This window comes from Temnothorax longispinosus, chromosome 12 (assembly GCF_030848805.1).
Source record: "Temnothorax longispinosus isolate EJ_2023e chromosome 12, Tlon_JGU_v1, whole genome shotgun sequence".
Classification (NCBI taxonomy): domain Eukaryota; kingdom Metazoa; phylum Arthropoda; class Insecta; order Hymenoptera; family Formicidae; genus Temnothorax; species Temnothorax longispinosus.
In genome coordinates, this window is record NC_092369.1 from 12,219,893 (window position 1) to 12,240,422 (window position 20,530).

Genomic DNA, 20,530 nt, shown 5'->3' on the forward strand with positions numbered 1-20,530 from the left:
CAGATATAAATCGATTAAATTGTGCAGATTTTCTAATAATTACGTAATTGAGATATTTCGAGTATCTCGAGGTATTCGGTATGTTTGAGATATTTAAATACACTCGCAGAACTTTTCTTTTTCGCCTTGCAACACTGGTAACGAATCTGTTGATCCATTTTATCACGCTCGACCTAACGTACCTTTCGTGTGACATTCAAGATTATTTCAACAACGGCGGAAAGTCGAGTTGCCAAATTATTCAGTATCGTGTTGCTCGAAAAATTGTTTGCGATGCAGTAACACCGCGATAACGTATTGTTGCGATATGAAAGATATACATGTTATGTAATCCAAGATCGCAGTATATAATATTATAGCGCATCACGATCGATGAAACACACGTGGCAGATGATTCTTTTTAAACAGGCGATGTGCCTCGAGCAAGAATGAACTCGACTCTAAGCTGTGGGATTTCTGAGGATTTCTCCATTCATTAAATCTGATTGATAAATGTTTCCACGTCTGAAAAATTTCCTAATCAATTAAGGAAAGAACATTATTATTGTTAAGTAATAATTCGAAATTATTGACGCAACACGAAGCGCGAACGAAACTTTTATATCATCGAACATGACGTAGACGGTGATCCCGGAAGCAGCGGGCAAAAAGAAGTTGAGGGAATGGAATTGATGGATTCGAGGTATGTAATTTCCGCGTCGACAATGCGCGAACAAAGATTATCGGGAAAAGACGAGCTTCCGCGACGACAATTTTCCAACTTTAATCACGTCCTCGCTCATCCGCATACGACCCTGAAAATCCCGCAAACGCGAAAAGAATTTATTCCAAGGCGAAAATTCGTATACGAATATGGAAAAACGTCGTATTCAAAATGTATATAGTTTTGAAAGCTTTTTTGATGTATTTATTTTCTTAAATTTTTACTGAAAGTGACAATAAGACCGCTATTTTACAGAGAAAAAAAATTAACGCTCCGACTCTCTCGGACAAGTTTAGAGCTTACTTACAAAGTCATGAAACATCGGAATCGAAGCAAGCCTGGCGACAAGAGCATATAAAATTATCGTGGAATGCAGTTCACGTGCATTCGAACAAGCCTCGCCAGCGACGCACGCATGTGCGTACACGCATCTCCTATGTGCAGAACGCGTGTAGACACAGATTCGTTCTGTGTCTCGGGAATATGTGGCTAAAGAAACCGATAGTCACGCTGCAATTATCGACTTCCTATTCGGCGTACCTCACGTCTCATTCTTTAATTCCCCGCCTCGTAATGTAATATGTTAAGTGCGTCGTGCAGTGCCTATTCTTTCTATTCTTTCTATCTATAATTGCATTTAGTAATCAAGTCGTTATATTAAAGTCAATTTGTCATTCCATTAGTTATGGATGTATTACTAGGAATACATTCTTATACTTGCAAATCGCGCATACGCGCTTTTGTAGTAACCACCTTATCAGGATTTTGCGCGTTTAATTTGTATAAAATATGCGCAATAATTACAGATATATATATATAGACTGATGGTTTAATATCTTCTCACGTTCTACTATATTCTTTTTTATTATTTCTCGCGTGTACGATAAGCGAATCGTGCACGCGAGTTTCACAGATGACTCGAGGAATGCAAATCAAACGTTAATAAGCGGAATAAACGCGATTCACGAGCGACGTCAATCCCGGCGTTACGTGGCGTTTTGCCGACATTTTTACGATCATCCGATACAAAAGAGTCTGCGTCTCGTCACGGCACACCCGTGCCGATTTCCATAAATTTATAAATAACATAAGATGACGATACCAAATGTTGTCCGCCAGTTCGACTCGCAACTCACATATACGACGAGCCAATAATTCATTAATCAATCGCAATCTGTTCGATGCCAGATGAGTATAAGGATGAGTAGCAAATAATCGCGCCTTGCTCCGATTCGGATTGAAAACCGTCAATTCTCAATGGCGAAATTTAAACAGTGACACACAATTATGAGAAATTAAAAATAAATTAGATTAGTTTAAATACAATTAAAATAAATAGAAAATAATCTTTAAAGTAGGGTTTTCCATGATGTGACGCCTCAAACTTGTTTAAATTGCACAGAAATCCAGTCCTGCTGTCCTTGTTAGGTAAGATTTGTAACAGATACGCGTTATAACCGTGAATTATCATCTCGCGGTATTCAAGCCGTAAATTCAAGAAACTCGTCAATCGTGCTTGAGGAAACCCTTAATCACGTTCTTGACCACCGACCATCTCTCCGCCCGCATTTTGGTGTGCCAACATTGTGTCGTTGGGTCGTTACACGACAAAAGGCCGACCTTTCTTTTTCTGTCTTTCTCTTTGTACACCGGGTGACTTATCGGGGCCGCCTGCACCGTTACGTGCGCGCACGACGACAACGTCTGAGATAGGGATTATCTGAATGTTTGGCTGCGATACCGTTTTCCACGCTTCACACACTTCACATAATGCTTCATAAAGCTGCTATGCAGTTTCACGCTTTATCATATACTAACTAGCTACTCCGAAGAGTATGACCATATTGACTGATACGATATCGACCAGCCCACCGGAAGAAGGATTCTGCCTTTTTCCATTTTCCTGTAAGCATTTTGTAAAGAATTTAATGTATTAACATTCGAGCTATCGGCGAAGTACAAAGGAATGTAAATGTATATATATATATATATATATATGTCAGTATAACAGAAGTTTCAACGTTACCTTATTGACATTAAAATTAATGAGTAATTAGCGTACAAATATAAAAATTTCCTTGAAATTATCGCGTTATATAAAACGCGCAAGAATGAATGAAGACATGATTCTAAGAATTATTGCGAAACTTGTTGCGAATTATTAGCGCGGAACCTTTAGACGTTAAATCTAAGGAACGAAAGATTATATCGACATCTGCCTCGAGCAACGCATCTGCGATGTTCTTTAGCAGCTCTAGCAGGTGCGAGTCGCTCCCCCAAGAGCAGGGGAAGCAGATCCATTGTAACCAACCGACGGAAATTTTATTTCAGAAAAGTAACAAGAGAGTTCCCTACGCTAAATAAAACTTTAACGAAATAAAATATTTAAACAAGTTTCATTAACATCCTTTGGTAGACTGGGAGGCGTTAAATGCGCCGCAGCCGTATTTAAAACTGAATTAATATCGCGAGGTCTGTTACGCCCCCTCCGTTCAGGGCTAATGACATTTCACAGTACGTGGCTCGCGTATGTAGGCAGCGGACGGCAGCGACGACATACCGCGGGTAGGCCACACAAGCGGGCAAACGAAAACAACCCAATCACGGTTACGACCCATTTGTGGTGTCGTCTTCGCTACGTTTGCTTACGCGGTATTACCGCTTTCCTGCTGCTCTCTCGCAGTGTCGTAACTAGGCGAACTTTTCCGCAGCGTCCGGTGCGTGCCGTCGAAGCGCATCCAAACGCGTCGTCGTCTCCCGTGGTTAATGTGGTTATCGTGCGCCACGATAACGCCTAAAATTCAGATTGTTTCACCGTCCGGAGAGCGGAGAGCATATTGCCTCCGTCTGACAACCGGTGTTTCCGTGGTTCCTTCTCTCTCATTTTTTTTGCTGCAATAAAATGCTACCTTCGCCTATACCGGGTGACTCAAGCGCGCTGCGTATCTGCGTCGTTGACTAGAAAGAATGTGCGTATTAGCGGATCCTTTACGTAAGGACGACTCGCTTCGAGATCGTTATCATCTTTACTTAGCGTCGAAGGTTGCCACTCAGTTGTCAGGTGATCAACGATGATTAAGCTCCAAAAATAAAAAGAAACCAGAACCTGACGAGCCACTCTTAATCCCAAAATTATACGAAGGATAAAAGAAACGGAATTACCGACATTACTGTTCACATAAAATTATATAAATAATTTCTTAAGCATTTTGGAGACATCATTATAGAGTCAAACAATAAATTACAGTAAGTTATGAATATATATAAGTGCTTTCGAGCTATTCTAAGTATTTAAATAAACGAAATTCTTTGTACGTCGTAAATCTAACTTATTAAACGTCAGCTATAAATTCGAAATACTATGTCCCGGCGTTTCGTCAAGGAAATTTCCTCTCTCGCTTTTATCCTGTGAACTCACTCGTTTAACCTCAGGAACTGGAACGCGCGCGCGCACACGCGCGCACGTGTTTGACGTTCACGTATTATTTGAGAAAAGTGATAAGGACGCGTGGTAACGACGGTGGTAAGAGAACGGGCGCGGAATGACTCGCGGCGGACATTTGCCGTGACGTGACGCCATCAAGTCCTGTCGGAATGGCAGGTTCGAATACCTCGCCAGCCTGCTGCCTACCTGCCTGCGAGCAACGCACGCACCGGCTCGCGGCTGCTCCTCGCTCGTATCAATGTGTCTTCCGCCGTGCGGTGTGTTCACCGGGTGGCTCTTTCAAAGTCGATTCGCCTAGCCATTTCGCTTAGCCATTAAACCGGTCCCTTTTGTCAGCCTACTGTCGGCCGGCGCGGCGCGACTCGAACGAGTCTGCACTCTGCAGCGTACACGCTCGGACGCACACAAATACACGCAACGACGCACGCACGGACGCACGCGAACGAACGACCACCAGGCCATACGTGACACATACGCCGAGTTGTTACTCATTTCCACACACAAGGTGACGGATTAATTTCTGTCTAATTGAAAGCCGCGATTAATCAATCATTTCGGCGGAGGACGGCTCCGTGGCGGCGGTTATTAGCGGTTGATTAACGCGCGCGACACGCGAATACCGTATTTCGAGGAATTCCGTTATTGTCATCGGCGGTGCTCGTTCGTGCGAGCGGAAGGACTCACAGCGATGAATTCCTTTTTTTTTCCACCGTTCTGCGAACAACGCTCCATTGTAGCTTTACGAGAATGTCGAGGAAGCTCGAATTTTTTATGTATTTTTAAATATATCTAGTAAATGCACGCGTTCACTTTAGATCCCAATATCAAGTATTTAAATTTACCATAGGATTATTAATATCTCGATTGCAAATTAAGCAAAGACCGCTAATTCCGAATTGATCGCGCAACACGAATAATCGTGATATCGATTATTTCCCTCGTGTATCATAATTCGTGTATCGTAATTTAAAACGATTTTAGAGACGAGTCGCGAACAGGACGAAGAGTGGGCGTTCGTACGATACGAAACGTTATCTGCGCGACGTTAACCTTTTCAGCATTCAAGGAACGGCACCGCACATACATATAATAATAAACGATAAATAACAATGAATGAGACTGACGCGCTTGACGTCTGTTCGTTGACGAGTCAGTCAAACATGTTTACGGGATCGTCAGACCCCGTCGATCGACGAGACCCGTTAAATTTCGTCATCCCGATCGAGAGGAGACGAGCCGGAGCGCGAAAACGGTCGCGAGCGACGGCGAATCCTGCGGTAAAAGTGCAATCTGACATTTGAAGGTACTCGCGTGCGAGCCACGGCGTCCTTGGGTCAGTTCGCGACGTCAGAAATTCAACCTGATCGCGCGGGACCGCTTACGTTATCGCTTACGGTTACGTTCGCGCACCTGTGAATCCCTCGTTCAATTCCCGTCAAAGGGACACGGCCGGAGTAACGTGTTTTCGATCCTATCCTTCCGTGGAATCTCCGCGTGCAAAAACACGACTCCGAGAGCGCAGGCACGCGCAGGTATATAAACACGGGGAGCAGGTAAACAGACATATCGGAGTCGATATTCCGGGAACTCCGGATTTCGAAAGACAGCAAGTCGAATTTCCCGTTCAAATTGAGCTTGAATCACAAAGAGACGATCGATGTGAGAAACTTTTTCACGTCCGCGGCACAGGAAATCAGACTCCCCGGTGTATACCTGCGCGTCACTTTCGGTCGCCTGAAATAAGTGCGAGAGGTCAACTTTGTTTATTTGATATCGCGCGCAATGCGATCGGAGATCTCGTGACAAAATCGCGACGGTCCTCGATCGAACGTGAGGCGTGATGAGACCGAGTCCGCGGTGAACAGAGAACGAGCGGAAAAGGCAGTCGAGTCGCGAGAACACGCACCTTGCGCGTTAACCCTTCCTCGGGATCCGACGGCGAAGGAGGACGGCTCGACCTTTGCGCGCGCGTTCTCCGAGTTCTCTCCACCGTTAAGTTAACCGCGGCGGCGCTTGTCCCTCTTGGTAAAAATGCCGAAATAGAAAGTCGGAGTCGCGCGCTCCGAGCTCCGACACGGTGCTCCCCGAAGGAACGTTTTCCACCGTGCTCGAGACGGAGGACACATTGCACACGGGGGCACCCGAGGGAAATTCGAAGGCGGCGATTCTCTTTCTTTTCGGGAGAGAGACCCGAATATAAACGCGCGCGAGGCGTCGCGGCGCGCGACGCGGAGTGTATCATCGTGTTTTCACTTACCGGCCGCGATGGATCGTTGTGCTTCCCGGTGACCGACGTTCCTTGGTCGGGCCGCCGCTTTCCAGGAAGAACCGTAATTCACCTGCTCGGACGGACACGCGACTCACCAGTGCGAACGGGGAAAAGTACGTTTGAGAGTCCAGGCGGGACTGGCGCGCGCGACGCCGTCTGGCGGCAGTGGCGGCGCGCTGGCGCTCCTCGCGCCCGCCATCTTGAATTGTCGCCACGATGGCGGTCGGCGGGAAAAGTCGGACTGCGCGCGAGATCTGAGCAGAATATTTTCATCCAGATTAGTAACTAAGAATGATCAATCGCTGGACAATAACAAAAATTAAGAAATAAAATATACAATAATAATTAAACTAAACAATAAGATAATTTCCACGTTCAGCTGCGCCTTGAAAATCTCAAAAATACTTAAAGGAAGAAATATAAAGATGCGATACGATTAGCGCTGCGATCAGAGATCGCGCGTATTAATATTAATAATAATATATAATAAAAAATGAATATCCGTTAATATGTCTGCTTAAATATTGTATATATAACAATCTTATTAAAAAATTCATTAAAATACCTAATTCTAAAATATCGTGAATCTTATTAAAAAAGTTTTTCTATTAATAGATAATACATATTGCATTAAAGTCCCATTGAAAACTCTGGGAAATCTTTGTACTATAATAATTATACAAATTCAATATAATCTTTGATCCGCGTGCGGCAGGTTCGCGTTCGGTTCCGTTATCACGCGACCGCGGATGACATTTCCACTATTGTTTGTGAGAGCTCTCCGGCTAGGAGTAGAGGCTAGGAGCTAGGAGGAAGGCGGAGGAAGGCGCATGCCTTCCCGTCGAGCATCGAGCGCGCACTCGCGCAGCGCGTGGCGAGTGGCGACGGCCCTGGCACACCGCGGTGATACGCTTTGACACTTTGACATCCAACATGGCCACCTGATGTCTAGCAGACGATACACACAGGTGGCATGGGAGAGCTGTAAATAAAATCCACCCTCTAGATTTAATTATGAGCGGACGTGTGCAGAAGGAGAGTGCCGATGATTCCGATCGCGTTGACGATGCAGTGGACCCGCGAGTGCAGGTGAGTGCCGTCGCCCGGATGAAACCGCGCGGGGGGGGGGGGGGGTGCCCCCGCGACTCTCTCGGCGGTATCGACACTTTCGTCGTCGTCGGCGAGAAGAGGCCTCCTTCCGCGATTAAATCGTGCGGAAAAAATCGCGTCGCGCGGCACGCTCCGACGACGATTTTCATCACGAGTTTCGGTGTGCAAAGCTAGTTCATTTTCCTTTGCAAACGTCTCCTACTTTTTCCCTTCCCTCCACCCGCCCACCCGCTCAATCGCTTACACACACACACACACACGAGCGCGCGCGCGCGCGCGCCACGAGTCATAAAACGTCCCCGATTCTTAATCCCCCCCCTCTCCACCCGGTCGGGACGGCCTATTACTATGACAGCGCGTGCTAAATTACCCTCGTTGCCCGGTAACTCCGTCTCGACGCGAGAAATTGGAGCACAATGCATAGGGCTTCTTTAATTTATATGTAAATATTGGCAATGCGAGGGAACATATAAATTATTTTCTCAATTAAGAAATTTATGTCTGTTTAAAATATAAACTATATTACGGCATATAAAATAATGGACATTATTTAAAAAAAAAAAAAAAATGATACATAATTTGTATGTCTTTTTTATGTAAAATACATATGTGATATTGTTTCAGATTGAACTTGAAAGATTGAACACAGCTACGGACGATATTAATAAACTAGAAGTTGATTTAGATGTAAGTATCGCTTTTTATTAAAGCATGACCTTGAGTTTGTAACAGTCCCTAGCCTGTCGATTTCACATTGATATATATGAATGACGGCTTGAGCAACAAAGTTGCTGGCAAGTTTTGAAACTGGTTGCGATTAGATTTTATTGAGATGATTGCTGTGTAAGATACATGTGTAAATGGATAATGACTTGAGACGATGATCTTAACAGCAGTCCATGATGGCTTCAACCAAAGAAATAATTTTTAACTTAAGACAGCAGTTGTGATAAGGAATTATAACGCATACTTTAATCTTTCTATCTCATAGAAAGATTGTATTTTGTCATTTTTAGGAAGCAAGAGCTACCTTTAGAGAATTATTATGCGAATCAACAATCAAGATTGACACTTTGGCTAAGAAACTTGGAGCTTGCATTGAAAAATCCAGACCATACTATGACGCCAGGTTTAAAGCGAAAGAGGTAAGAATCTTTTTGGAGATATCTATAATTATACAAGTACAATAGATATCTAGATATAGATTTACAAATAAAGATTTATAAATATTCTTTTTAGGCATTACAAGAAACGCAGAAGGCTGCGATTAGATTTGAGAGAGCCAACAGTCAACATGCAGCAGCTAAGGAAATGGTTTATTTAGCCGAGGAAGGACTACGGACCGAAGGAAGATGTTTTGATCACGCTTGGCAGGTAAAACACAATAATTGGACCGATTGGGCGGCAATAATATCAAGTTTTAAAAAAGATTATATATAGGCAAGATATTACGAAATATATTGTAGGAAATGTTGAATCATGCTACGTCACGAGTTAATGAGTCGGAGCACGAGAGAGCTCTCTCTGAAGCGGAGCATAGACGTACGACTGTATTATATCACAAAGTGGAACACGAAGTTCAAAGGTTGCAGCGTGATTTGAAGCGTACTATTGCCAAATCTAGGTACGTGGAACCTGTCATCCTTCACATTAATGGAGCTCGAGTATATCTATCTTCCTGTTTTGTTATAATGCACGAAGTTATTGCATACAGTTATTTTTTATATAAATCACTTTAAGAGCTAAACCTTGTATACAACCAAGTTAATGTATCAGAACACGATAACTGTTTACATATGAAACTTCTTGTTGTTTCTTCCCATTGCTATTGATACATTTTATCTCTATTCAAAAAATCATCGAATTACTTTCGAATGATTATTACGTTTATGTTGTTTTCGATAGACCTCTTATGGTATTTATGTGTTTTGGTTATATGTTCATGTTGGCAGTATGGGTGCACGCCGCAGCTTGCTTCTGATAAACAGTATCGCCTACAGGCACAACTTGCTCATGTTGTAAGTAGGATAGATATTCTTTTTTAGTTTTTAAAATACGCAACATTTTATTTCACATTTTTGTGTGTTATCAAACTATCTCTCTGTTCATTTATTTTAATCATTACCCTGATTGTGCATGAATTACATTTTTTAGAATATTTCGACGTACGTACAACTAGTGCTAGTTTTCTTTGATTGAGCTTTTCACGATAGATAGACTGCACACAAAACTCAAGTTGCTTTTCCCCAAATCAAATATTGCCATGCAATAAATTGTTATGCATTAGTAATATATTCAAATGCCGATTGTAAAAACGTGTAATTTTTACATAGCTCCAACTTAATCAAATATTACATAATCACGTAGGCCTTACTATGAGATGAGAGCGCACTTTAATCAAATGTTGGAGGAGCAGAAGATGAAGGTCAGTGCGCTGGAGAGATCAGTTGGCGAAGCAAAAGCTTCGTACGCGGAAGCGTTACGAAATCTGGAAAAGATCAGCGACGAGATTCACAGGGTATAAATATATACTTGTACTTGTGTGAATATAATGATGATTTGAACCGTGTACAAAACTTTCATTATACTTTCGCTAACAGACGAGAAGATACGATGGTACGGACGAGTACGATAAGAGTGCACGAGACGCATCCGATCGCTCCACCGCGCAAATTAATACGGCAACTCCAACGGATTCCAGCGTAACTGGATCCCCGGACAGCACGGATTACACTAGCGACGAATATTTACGTCTCCCCGACAAGATGAGTCCGAACGCGCTATGTCCCATGCCTACAAGAGTAAGTGTACATTCCTGGCAAATCAAACTTCTTAATTTTGTTAATTGATGAACTATGCTTTCTTTTCAGATCGAGAGAGATTCATCGTCGGAGTACCTGGGCCTAAATAATTTGAACCTTTCATCTACCGAACCTCGTAAATATATAAAACGGGACCGTCCACGAAGCATCGCCGCGACCGACTCGAAACATATCGTATCTCTAAATCATACTAGTTCTTCTGCGCCAGGCCTGACGGATCTGTCGGGCATTATATCTCCGGTCGAGAAGAGAGTGAAGATTCAGACGCCCGTAAATGACCGCAAGAATAAATCTAATTCTCAAAATGGGGAGGAATGGACGGAAATTAGCCTGAACAATTCGCCGGACGAGATTTACTACAATAATGACGTGTACTCCGACGAGGAAGACCAAATCCCCTACAAACCGTTACCGATGGATCTAAGTCCGGAACTTGCTCAGGCAATTAATATCGCCGCCGAGCCGCCGAAAGAACAAATCAATCGAAAAAGATTAGTAACGCAAAAATCTTTACCCACAATGTCGAAAGTAAACGAAGTTACTTTAACCGAAGAGAAGAAGGCTGAAGTTACGAGAAGTCCATCAGTGAAAAATAGAAGCAAGCTCGACAGTAGCTTAGCCAATTGGATAACTAGAAGTTCAGCCGGTGGTGAAACTAGTGGTGGTAGTTCCAGTAAGTGGATGAAAGTGTCTTCGAAAAATTTTATATGCTTTAAGACGCACGTTTATACAAGCGTATTGTTATTTCAGCAAATTCAAGCAGAAGACAATCTCTTGATATGTTGTGGAGTGGCGGTACCGGGGAGCGCGTTAAGGAATTACTCAATCACGGTATGATGATGCTAAACATATCCAGCTTAACGGAACGACGTTCCAGCGAGCCAAAGACAGTAGAGAGAGACAAGGACAAGTCTGAAAAGTCTGAAAAATTGGAAGTTAAAGGGAAAAAGGTCCCAAGCCCGTTAGAGAAAACAATGAGCTATCTCAACGCCGACGAGGAGACGTCGGACAGCGAAAGTTTAGCTAGGTAAGTTTCCACTGATATATATATATATATATATATATATATATATATATATATATCTCTCTGATATATTCTCGCCAATCAATGATATCTTAATTCTTCTTTCTCTTAACAAACTCCCGATTAGCGTGGAGATGCTAACGGAAGATCAGATCTCTTCACTCATGATGGAGCCGGACATGAATCAAGTATGCCAAGAGATTCTGGGAACTCCCCTAGTCGAAGTATGCCCGCTGTTGCAACAGTTACAGCAACAATAGCCTTATCGCGGAGGAATTTGCACGACAAAGTGGCAAAGATTCAACAATAGAAAGTGTTCAAGATCATTATAAAATGGTAACACAATTAAGATACATCTCCTTTCCGTTAAGCTACTACATACTATCATGTTACGTTTCTGTCTGTTGCGTGTCGTAACTTATAGATTTTTCTATTATGTGATATAGGGCAAAGTAAAGGTTGTATTTCTGTGTAATCGTCATATTTGTTTTCGCGAAGACATTTTTCATGGGTTTTACTCGGTATCGTCAAGTTAATTTGTTAGTTAGAAAAATGATGTCTAATGCTTAGTAAAAATATACTCGATTGAGGCTTTTAGTCAATACAGAACTTGCGTTAAAAGTGTCTCCGTTAACTTAATTCCTCGGGCACTACGAAGCCTAATGTCATCTTTTGTGGATATACGCTTACACGACGCATCTCAGCTTGGGAGGACGTTTCCGAATTAATTCTATAAAATCTTTCTAACACTTAGGATTTGGTAAAACTATGAAACATCATTCGCTGAGAAAGCAATATGTAGTTACTTTTCTAGGACATTGTGTAGTTTAATCTAGATACTCGTACATAAATTTATTCCGAGTCGCAATGACTATTTTTTGCTTGCCTTTATATGCGACTGCTCACGTTAAAGTCTCTCGGAGCGTTTAACAAATACATTAGAATATTATACAGCGAAATATCAAACGATCTAGAGATTCTAGAGAAATTGGGTGAACGAAACAGGATGCGTTCACCACGCTACGTTCGAAGATAACTGATTACGATAAGCACTTTGTTTATTTCTTTCTCTCTCTCTGTCTCTCTTTTATCGAAATACGATCGATTGGTCCATTAAGTACTCGCGAAGCGTACCGCCGAAAGAAACAAAACTTATACAAAAGTTACAAGTTGCCAATTATGACTGCGATGGTCAGATTATCTATAAAACGCGGAACGAACTGTACATATATAAGCATAGCATAATAATACAATTCTAAACGTATGTAAGTCTGTGTGCAAAACGTACTGTCAACATCACAAGTACCCTCGAGAGGTACTCGTTTTGAGTTTCATTAATTCCAGCTGTACGTTCGATCAGCGACAGCACGTTTTGAACACAGATGATCGGAACTCGCGGCTTCGGCAGTCTGTTTCATATACGAAGCTTCGCGACATAAGTAAGACGATAGTATTCACCCCAGTCAGATTCAGCAGGATATTTTTCAATATTTTTCGCTGCGACGCGATAAAGGGACGACGCGTGTCTATCGAATAAATATCTTACGGCTGTCCCGAGATCATTGTACGATAAGCGAGAGGAGGACGACTCGAATATTATACAAATTATCGTAAATATTGCGGAGTAGTTTGGACAGCCGAACGATATCCGATCATGATAATAATAGATCGCAGACGCGTGCTCGAGCGGATTTAGGCACTCGAGATGAGTGAGATTTAAGCGTAGCTCCATCATTTTTATTGCCGCGTATTGTGATATAGCTCTTAGCGATTTTAGACGTTTAGTTTTGGATTATCCAATTGTCGGACGAGAACATTAGTGCAAAGGATGCATACAATATGCTATTTATAAAGAGTAATATATACATACATATACATAATATATGTAAATTATTTATATATAGATTAACTTATATATATACACAATATACAGATCCTATTTATTTTAAGCGTAACTTTCTGTAAACCGGCGTTAATTGACACAATTCATACAGCGTTCGTCAATTTTTATAAGGACGGTGGTAATTGTTGCTTTTTAACAGGGAATTGTTTTACGAGACGTCGCGTGCGTGTGTGCGATTTAATTGCAATTAAGCGTCGGAATTATTTAGATATTGCGTTTCGAAAATGTTGCAGCGTGTACGCGCATACGCGCGCGCGCACACACACACACACACACACACACACACACACACCGATGTCGTCCTTGGTGAAAAAATTTCTTACATTTTCTCAGCAATTTGGTAAGAATTGAGACTTATAAAAAATTCTGAAAAAAAATATATAACATTTCTCAGATACTTTCAGAAATAATTAGACGAGAATTTTCGGAATATTTCAGTATACGTATGTATGAAAATTTCTAATAAATTGCAGATTTTCTCATTTTTATTCAGATTTCTACAAAGATATGCTGGCGAGAAAAATCTGAAATATTGTATTCTTATCACGTCTGAGTTTTTCTGAAAAACGTTCCAATTAAAATTTAAAAAGTTTAAAAAGTATAAAAAATTTGAAAAATTCTGAACATTCTGAGGAAGTCTGAAAATGTTTATAGAAATTCTAATAAATAATATGCGAAATTCTGAGACATTTTTCCACCAAGGATTGCCACCGTTCTGTAACATAATCTAAAACCCGGGATCTGAATATTTACACGTACAAAACGCGACAAGCCGCGTAAATCGCTCATTCGAATTATTCGCTCGAAAGTATATCGTGGAAAAAAAAAAAAAAATAAAAATTAGACGCGATTATCTCGTATTGTCTTGACGAATTGTTTTTCGTGAGAAGTGCTTTCCGGGGCGGTGCACACTCTTAGGTTGTAACGTTGCAACTCCGTATGAATGAAAATTGTAGGAAATTTGTTGGGCAACGCGATTATCGAGAAAGATGAAAATCGTTCGTCGAAATTCTGCGTAATCGCAGCGTCGCGAGAGGCATTTTCCTCGTCCAGCGTTTTTTCTTTAAAAAAGTTACGTTTACGACCAGCGGGGACGCGCACAGCGACGACAAATTATACTGTACATACCTATTATTGTATATGTGAATGTAAACTATGTATATATATCATTATCCCCCATTAAAACCTCATTGCGAAATGCGCTTAACGGGAACATGAACATGACTCACCCGCCGAAATCCGTTCGAATTCAAATCTGCTCGCAACCTCCGGCTCCGGCTCGAACCGCGTGCAACTTGACGCACTTTACCATTCCAGTATTCTGAGGCGTAATTAACCGCCGTCGCCATTAAAGCAGACGAACGACAAATGCCACGCTTATACGGTCTTGTTAAACACGCGTCGGATCGACATTTTTATACATTTTGACTCACCTCGTCGCTCGTCGGTCGATTTCAAATCGTCGTCGACTGGATACTGGATGCGTGGACGCCATGGCTGGAGTCATCGTCCGACAAGATCGGGAGCGATTCTACGTTTGATCTCACGATACACGATACTTCTTTTGTCTTCTTTTTCGGTTTTCCTCTTCTTCTTCTGCTCCTTTTTGCGTGGCAGCGGAAAGCGAGCGATCGCAAAACGCAAAAATACGTGATCGCGTTTGAAATTGAAACAAACGGGTCAAGGTTGGCGCAACAGCCGCGCAGCGGCGCGTCTGCGGCGGCGCGGCTAGAGCTCTAGATCTATAAGTAGCTCTGTGGCTACGTATAGACTATAGACTGTGTAGAGTCCCTCTAAAAGTGCCTTTTCATGCTGACGCTCGACAGTCCGGAGATATATACATATATCACTAGGCCGAGCCCGCGCTTTTGAAAGTCACATGACATGCAACATCGTTTCTCGACATTTCCTACCCCGGCGTCCCCGGCCGTTCACGTAAACATAAACATGACTGTAAACACTATCTTGTATGTAAGCCGCGACCGATTTGCCCGCAATTTGAATTTTTGGTTATTTAGTTACACGTTACACTCGTTGAAAGGTCGAGAAAAGTAGAGAAAGTTTAGAGTGTTCGAGCAGCACGGAAGAACGTTACGAAGAGGAATAAGCTATCCGACAGGTAAAGAATTTACATTTTGTTTCGTAGACGGTCTGAACGAAGATTCAACAATATAACAAAGGCTGTTAAAAATGATGTGAGATACGTTAGTAATAATCGCGCGGGAAAAGAAACCACACGAGAGCACACGAGGTCATCAATATAATTCAAGAAATGAACAGAACTCTAGATGCATTAATAACTGAAAAGCAAATCGTTAATACTCGTTAATACTCGGTTGACGGTACTATTTTTTTACGTAAGAAAAAATGTCGATCGAATGAGATTCATCTTCACGCATAAATTTATCGCGCGTTCCAGGTTATTTCGCTCGCCTTTCTCAGACTCTCTTTCGTCGAGGAAGTTGAATTCCCGACGCAAAAAAGGGAGGAAATGTAAAGTGTCCCCAACTATTGCAGCATAGCGTACATAATTTGCATCTCTTTCTTTTGCGTTAAGACGAAATCAAATATTTGCATACTGCGTCATAAATTGTCTGGATAGTTCCACATTATTTTGTCTAATATGCACAAACAGTTTCTGGAGATTCTGAGAACGAACACTAAATAATTACTTAAATGATTGACTTCTTCTGTTTTGTTTTCCAATGTTCTACAAAAGTCAACTTTCTGATATAGAAATTATTACAACAATTGATTACAATTTACATGCAGATTACACACTTGAAATTGCATTTTTATTATTAAACTGTGTGTTTATTCTTTATCCATTATACATTATATTAGGCCTGTTTGTTTTACAAGCTGAACTTCTTGTACAGTTCATCTTTTCTATTTTTCTTTCCAATGTGAAAAGAAAAAGAGGAAAGATGAACTGTGCAAGAAGTTCAGCTAAAACGAACAGGCCTATATTGCCTCATGCATATTATATAATTATTTAACAATAATTTCATCTTCTAATGCTTTTTGCATTTAAGATAATACATATATAAATAAAAGACACAATATGAAATTTCAGAGTCTTTCTATGTTAAAACATGTAATGTAACATCATATAATTTGGGTTGTACAGTTATTCCACCATGATAAAGTCATCAGTTATGAGTGCAAAGCTGAGCAATTACGAGAAAGTGGTTGAAGACTGCGACAATGCATTAAAGACATGTTGTAACCACGCATTGTATCACAGATGTTTAGCACTACAAGCGTTAGAAAGATTCGAGGAGGCATATCGGGATGCGAAGATCATTATTTCATCTGACCCCAACAACAAATTTATTCAGCCCGTAGTGACAAGGTTACGTGAAATTGTACAAGAACGTCGTAATAAAGGTGCCAAGGTAAATATACGTAACTGTTACAAAAGTTATTCGTCAACTCGCAAAACATGATAATTTAATTTAGATAAGATAATAAAAATGCAATACATTTTTCATCCTGGATCTAAGTATTAGTAAGGGTTTTTATTTCAATATCACACATAATTTGACAAATGGATTTGAGTTTTTGTTTTTTAATATACAATTATTAATTCTTGTTCATTAATAGTCTGCACACTACGGGTAAAATTTACATCATACAAATATAATCTCATAGTTATTTAAATTTTTATTGCAGATCATTATATTTAAGTATACGCTTAATTTTGCTTTGTATTATAGGTATCAGAAATGCTGGATCTAGCATTTGAAGGGAACGCAAGTGAGAGTGAAATCGCTATAAATAATTTGTTTATGCTCGCATGTGACGAAGTTGGTGCCGACGAGATCTTCAAGAAGGAAGGTGTGTCGAAAATCGCACAACTTGTGAAAGTAAAAACGAACGAGGAAATAATCTGTGGCGCGATTCGTATTGTAAGCGAGTTATGCAAAAACAATATTAGTCGAACCGAGTCCGTTATGAAATGCGTCGGTTTGCCTTGGTGTCTGGAAATAATGAACAGTACATCTTTAGAGAGAGTTAACGCGTCTCAATGTTGTTTACAGGTGAATATCGAGTAATATACATGTAGTTATTTTACATATTTTACGTATTTCAGTAATTAAAAATTTATTGCATATTTTGATTTTAGAATATATTGAACACTTACATCATCGACATAAATAATAAACCCGATTCAAATTTCAACAAGGATTTGTACGAGGCGCAAAAAAAAGTAGACACAATTATGTTGTACTTGTTGAACAGCATAACGAGTAGAACGATAACTGGCCCTGCTAGAGACGCAGTAATAAAACTTATTACGCATAACATTCGTTGCGTACCTATGTTAGACTGGGCCAAACGATTTGTCGAACTTCGCGGTGTGCAAAGATTGATGGAGGTAGCCAGTGAAAGGGAGCTATACAATAAATACAAATTCTCGATGGACATCACATCCTCCACGCAAACTATAACTAGTGGGTGTTTAGCAAAAATATATGAAAATGTGTACTGTGATGATGAGAAAACATTTATCAACGCCATTGATGAATTTATTGCAAATAAACTGCATTCGCCTGACTATGAATCTGAAGTATGAATTTTGCAACTTTCGATCTTTTCTTGTCATTTAAATTGTTTGAAAATAAAAGGCCGAGTCTTTTTAACTATAGCCGATTTGAGCAATTTAAACTCTATTTTTAAAACAAAAATGTTAAAGAAGACTTTTCAGTTCTTTTTCAGTATTGTATATATTCTGTAAGTTTTAAATTAAAATACGGTTATAACAGAGCAATCGAAATTTATTGAAGAATATGACTTTATCATCTAGTATTTTCTGAAACGTAATTTATCAGAAATGTCTATTTTCTATCAAAATTAAATAACACTGTAGCTTCCTTAATTTTCAATCAATATTATTGTTTGTCGAAACGTTAAAATTAATGAATTGTTAATCGATTGTTTTACAGTGGCGTGTAGTAGTTGCGATAACTACCTTATTATTGGGTCCATCAGATGTTGGAAACGCAATTGTGGCTAAAGAAGAGATTTTGGGGATGATCCTCGGTATGACGGAAACGGCATTACGGTACAATAAACTATTGAAGCAGAAAGTGATTCTCGAATATATCGTTACCGCTGTGTCCAAAAACGACAAAGTCCGCGCGATCATAAATCAGGGTGCAGATATATTGAAAAAGCTGTGTCTATCCAAAGATAATTCAATTCGAGTTCGAGCGTTAGTGGCTTTTTGCAAGTTGGGTAATTCCGGAGACTCAGACGCGACTATCAGACCGTTCGCGGATGGAGTGAGTGAGGAATTAATTGAGGCTTGCATACATTTTTCATCTGATTCGCCAAAGAAAGAAAATATAGAGTTGGCCGTAAAAGGTCTGTCGTATCTGACTTTCAATACGAAAGTCAAAAAGGAGTTGATCGATGATCCAAGTTACATTGATTACATACTCGACTTTACCGCGGAGATCGAGACTGATGATCAATTTCTCTTCGACGTGCTTACGATTTTGGTGAACTTATGCAACGCTTATGACGAGCAAGAACCCGAGATATCAAAGTTTGTCAAATATCATTTTCCCGAGGAATCTGAATTGGACGACGACTACTTCGAAGAAAGATTGGGCGACTTAATGGATAAGAATGTGATCAGTTATCTGGTTGACTTCGCCAAAACGGACAATCAGAACTGCAAGGAATTGATAGCGCGCGTTTTTAACGCGATATGCAATCAACAGAAATTGAGAGAAATAGTTGTTGATGAAGGCGGCACGGAGGCATTGTTGTCGTTAGCGCTGGATGGCACAGTCGAGGCAAAGAAACAAGCTTCGCTAGCTTTGGTCCGTTTGGATCTCACGAAACATGAGGTTCTATTGCCCGGTCAACTATTGACGAAGGTTGTTAAACGGTTAAACCGATTGTAAATCTTATGAACCTGGAGTGTTCCGTTAAGGAGAATTGCCAGACTCTAACAGCTTTTGTGCAATCTAGCTGAAGTCAACGACAGCATGCGAGAACATATATTTAAAGGAGTATTTCAAAAAATTGAAGCTTTTGTGTACGAGGGGGACGATCTTTTGAAATTTGGCGTCTGCAAATCTTATAAACATTTTGATATTAAACCGTGAAGTCGCCATCCAGTGTTTCGAACAGGATAATTCTCGAGTTGAGTATCTTATGTTATTGTACAAGGACGAGAATAAAGATATTAAATTCGCAGCAGCTGCAGCTCTAGTGAAACTGACGGTGGCCAACAAAGAAGCTTGTAAGAAAGTTTTGGACTCGAATTTCTGGCTAGAATTCCTACGCTCTTTACTCACTAATCCAAACAATAACATACAAAAAATGGGTGTTATATTTGTGCTAAGTATGATAAGAAGCATGGAAGACTTTGCTGCAAAACTCATCGAAACAGACATAATAGAACTACTGAAGTCATTGAGCAAGAACGATAACAATAAGGAAATCAAGGAATTGACATCCATTGGTTTAGAGGCTGTTGCGGAACGATGTAATAGTGAAGCACTCATTGTTATTATAAAGTTATAAAGTGCTTTAAATAATAAAATAAATATTATATTTATATTTCTGCAATTTTATCGTTTTAAATGTAGTCATGCGATCATATAATTATATTTGTGTTTATATATCTTTAAATATATGTTTATTTGTGCAAGACATATACACGCAGTTAATTTATTTGTTACATAAATTTGCCAAAGTAGAATATTAATATATATAGTACGAAATAATACCACGTTTGTCAATTGATTTAAAAAAAAAATATCTGATTAGTTGGTTCAGGGGAAAACTCCAGGCATCGGGGGCTGTGAGTGGTCAATCGCTGTGGTCAAACGGGACGCTCTCTTCTGCTTACCAGCGCAAGTCTAAATCTAAAACTAAAATCTAAAACTCTTTATTGTCAAATCTCATTTGAGAGAGCATGATTCGCATTAAAAGACACATAACAATAGGCGATTTTTGGCGTGACTCTGGTATAAGCAACCAAAGGGTACCAAATTGCACCAGAACCAATAGCAACCACCGATAGCAACTTTGGTATATGTACCAAACCATACCAAACGATCGCCAAAAATCGCCTAATGTTAAAATAAACGCTTGTATTTCTCGAGATTCTTGTCGTTCATCACATTTCAGAGCTTCTATCCTTCCGCTGAACGGCGCCCGACGCCGACGTCGTTTAATTCTGTCTTCTCGTTGACTATATAGCAGCGTAATATACATATTATACACATTGAG

General features: G+C 40.4%; 3 protein-coding genes across 6 annotated transcripts in view; 2 read left to right on the forward strand and 1 right to left on the reverse strand.

Moving 5' to 3' along the window:
* Positions 1-6,563, reverse strand: part of LOC139822768 (PTB domain-containing engulfment adapter protein 1) — a 28,058-nt gene extending 21,495 nt beyond the window's left edge. Inside the window, exon 1 of the mRNA XM_071794780.1 lies at positions 6,406-6,563. The gene's annotated coding sequence lies outside the window, so the exon portion shown is untranslated. The remainder of the gene's footprint in view (positions 1-6,405) is intronic.
* Positions 6,564-7,202: 639 nt separating this feature from the next.
* Positions 7,203-14,478, forward strand: LOC139822763 (uncharacterized). 4 transcript variants are annotated; one of them, XM_071794765.1, is made up of 11 exons: positions 7,203-7,506; positions 8,152-8,214; positions 8,544-8,672; positions 8,767-8,901; positions 8,994-9,151; positions 9,480-9,545; positions 9,895-10,045; positions 10,128-10,328; positions 10,398-11,022; positions 11,100-11,376; positions 11,501-14,478. In XM_071794765.1, exons 1-11 carry the CDS (start codon positions 7,432-7,434, stop codon positions 11,631-11,633), a joined length of 2,013 nt encoding a protein of 670 aa, XP_071650866.1. In that variant the 5' UTR covers positions 7,203-7,431; the 3' UTR covers positions 11,634-14,478. The 4 variants fall into 4 exon arrangements, with proteins under 4 accessions (XP_071650866.1, XP_071650868.1, XP_071650869.1 ...); XM_071794768.1 differs by having other exon boundaries at positions 7,430-7,506; positions 8,519-8,672; XM_071794769.1 differs by lacking the exon at positions 7,203-7,506 and adding an exon at positions 7,891-7,969.
* Positions 14,479-14,628: 150 nt separating this feature from the next.
* Positions 14,629-19,950, forward strand: LOC139822764 (protein unc-45 homolog B-like). Its single transcript, XM_071794770.1, has 5 exons — positions 14,629-15,395; positions 16,407-16,674; positions 16,996-17,319; positions 17,406-17,849; positions 18,226-19,950. The coding sequence occupies exons 2-5, from the start codon at positions 16,417-16,419 to the stop codon at positions 19,192-19,194; spliced, it is 1,995 nt and encodes a 664-aa protein (XP_071650871.1). The 5' UTR covers positions 14,629-15,395; positions 16,407-16,416; the 3' UTR covers positions 19,195-19,950.
* Positions 19,951-20,530: the final 580 nt, after the last annotated feature.

What these genes read in the sequence shown, in the direction of transcription:
- LOC139822763 (XM_071794765.1), top strand. Translation starts at nt 7,432, where the DNA reads ATGAGCGGACGTGTGCAGAAGGAGAGTGCCGATGATTCCGATCGCGTT. An exon ending in TCAGCGACGAGATTCACAGG is followed by an intron (nt 10,046 to 10,127) that starts GTATAAATATAT and finishes TTTCGCTAACAG; the next exon opens with ACGAGAAGATACGATGGTAC. An exon ending in TATGTCCCATGCCTACAAGA is followed by an intron (nt 10,329 to 10,397) that starts GTAAGTGTACAT and finishes CTTTCTTTTCAG; the next exon opens with ATCGAGAGAGATTCATCGTC.
- LOC139822764 (XM_071794770.1), top strand. Translation starts at nt 16,417, where the DNA reads ATGATAAAGTCATCAGTTATGAGTGCAAAGCTGAGCAATTACGAGAAA. An exon ending in CGTCTCAATGTTGTTTACAG is followed by an intron (nt 17,320 to 17,405) that starts GTGAATATCGAG and finishes TTTTGATTTTAG; the next exon opens with AATATATTGAACACTTACAT. An exon ending in CGCCTGACTATGAATCTGAA is followed by an intron (nt 17,850 to 18,225) that starts GTATGAATTTTG and finishes ATTGTTTTACAG; the next exon opens with TGGCGTGTAGTAGTTGCGAT.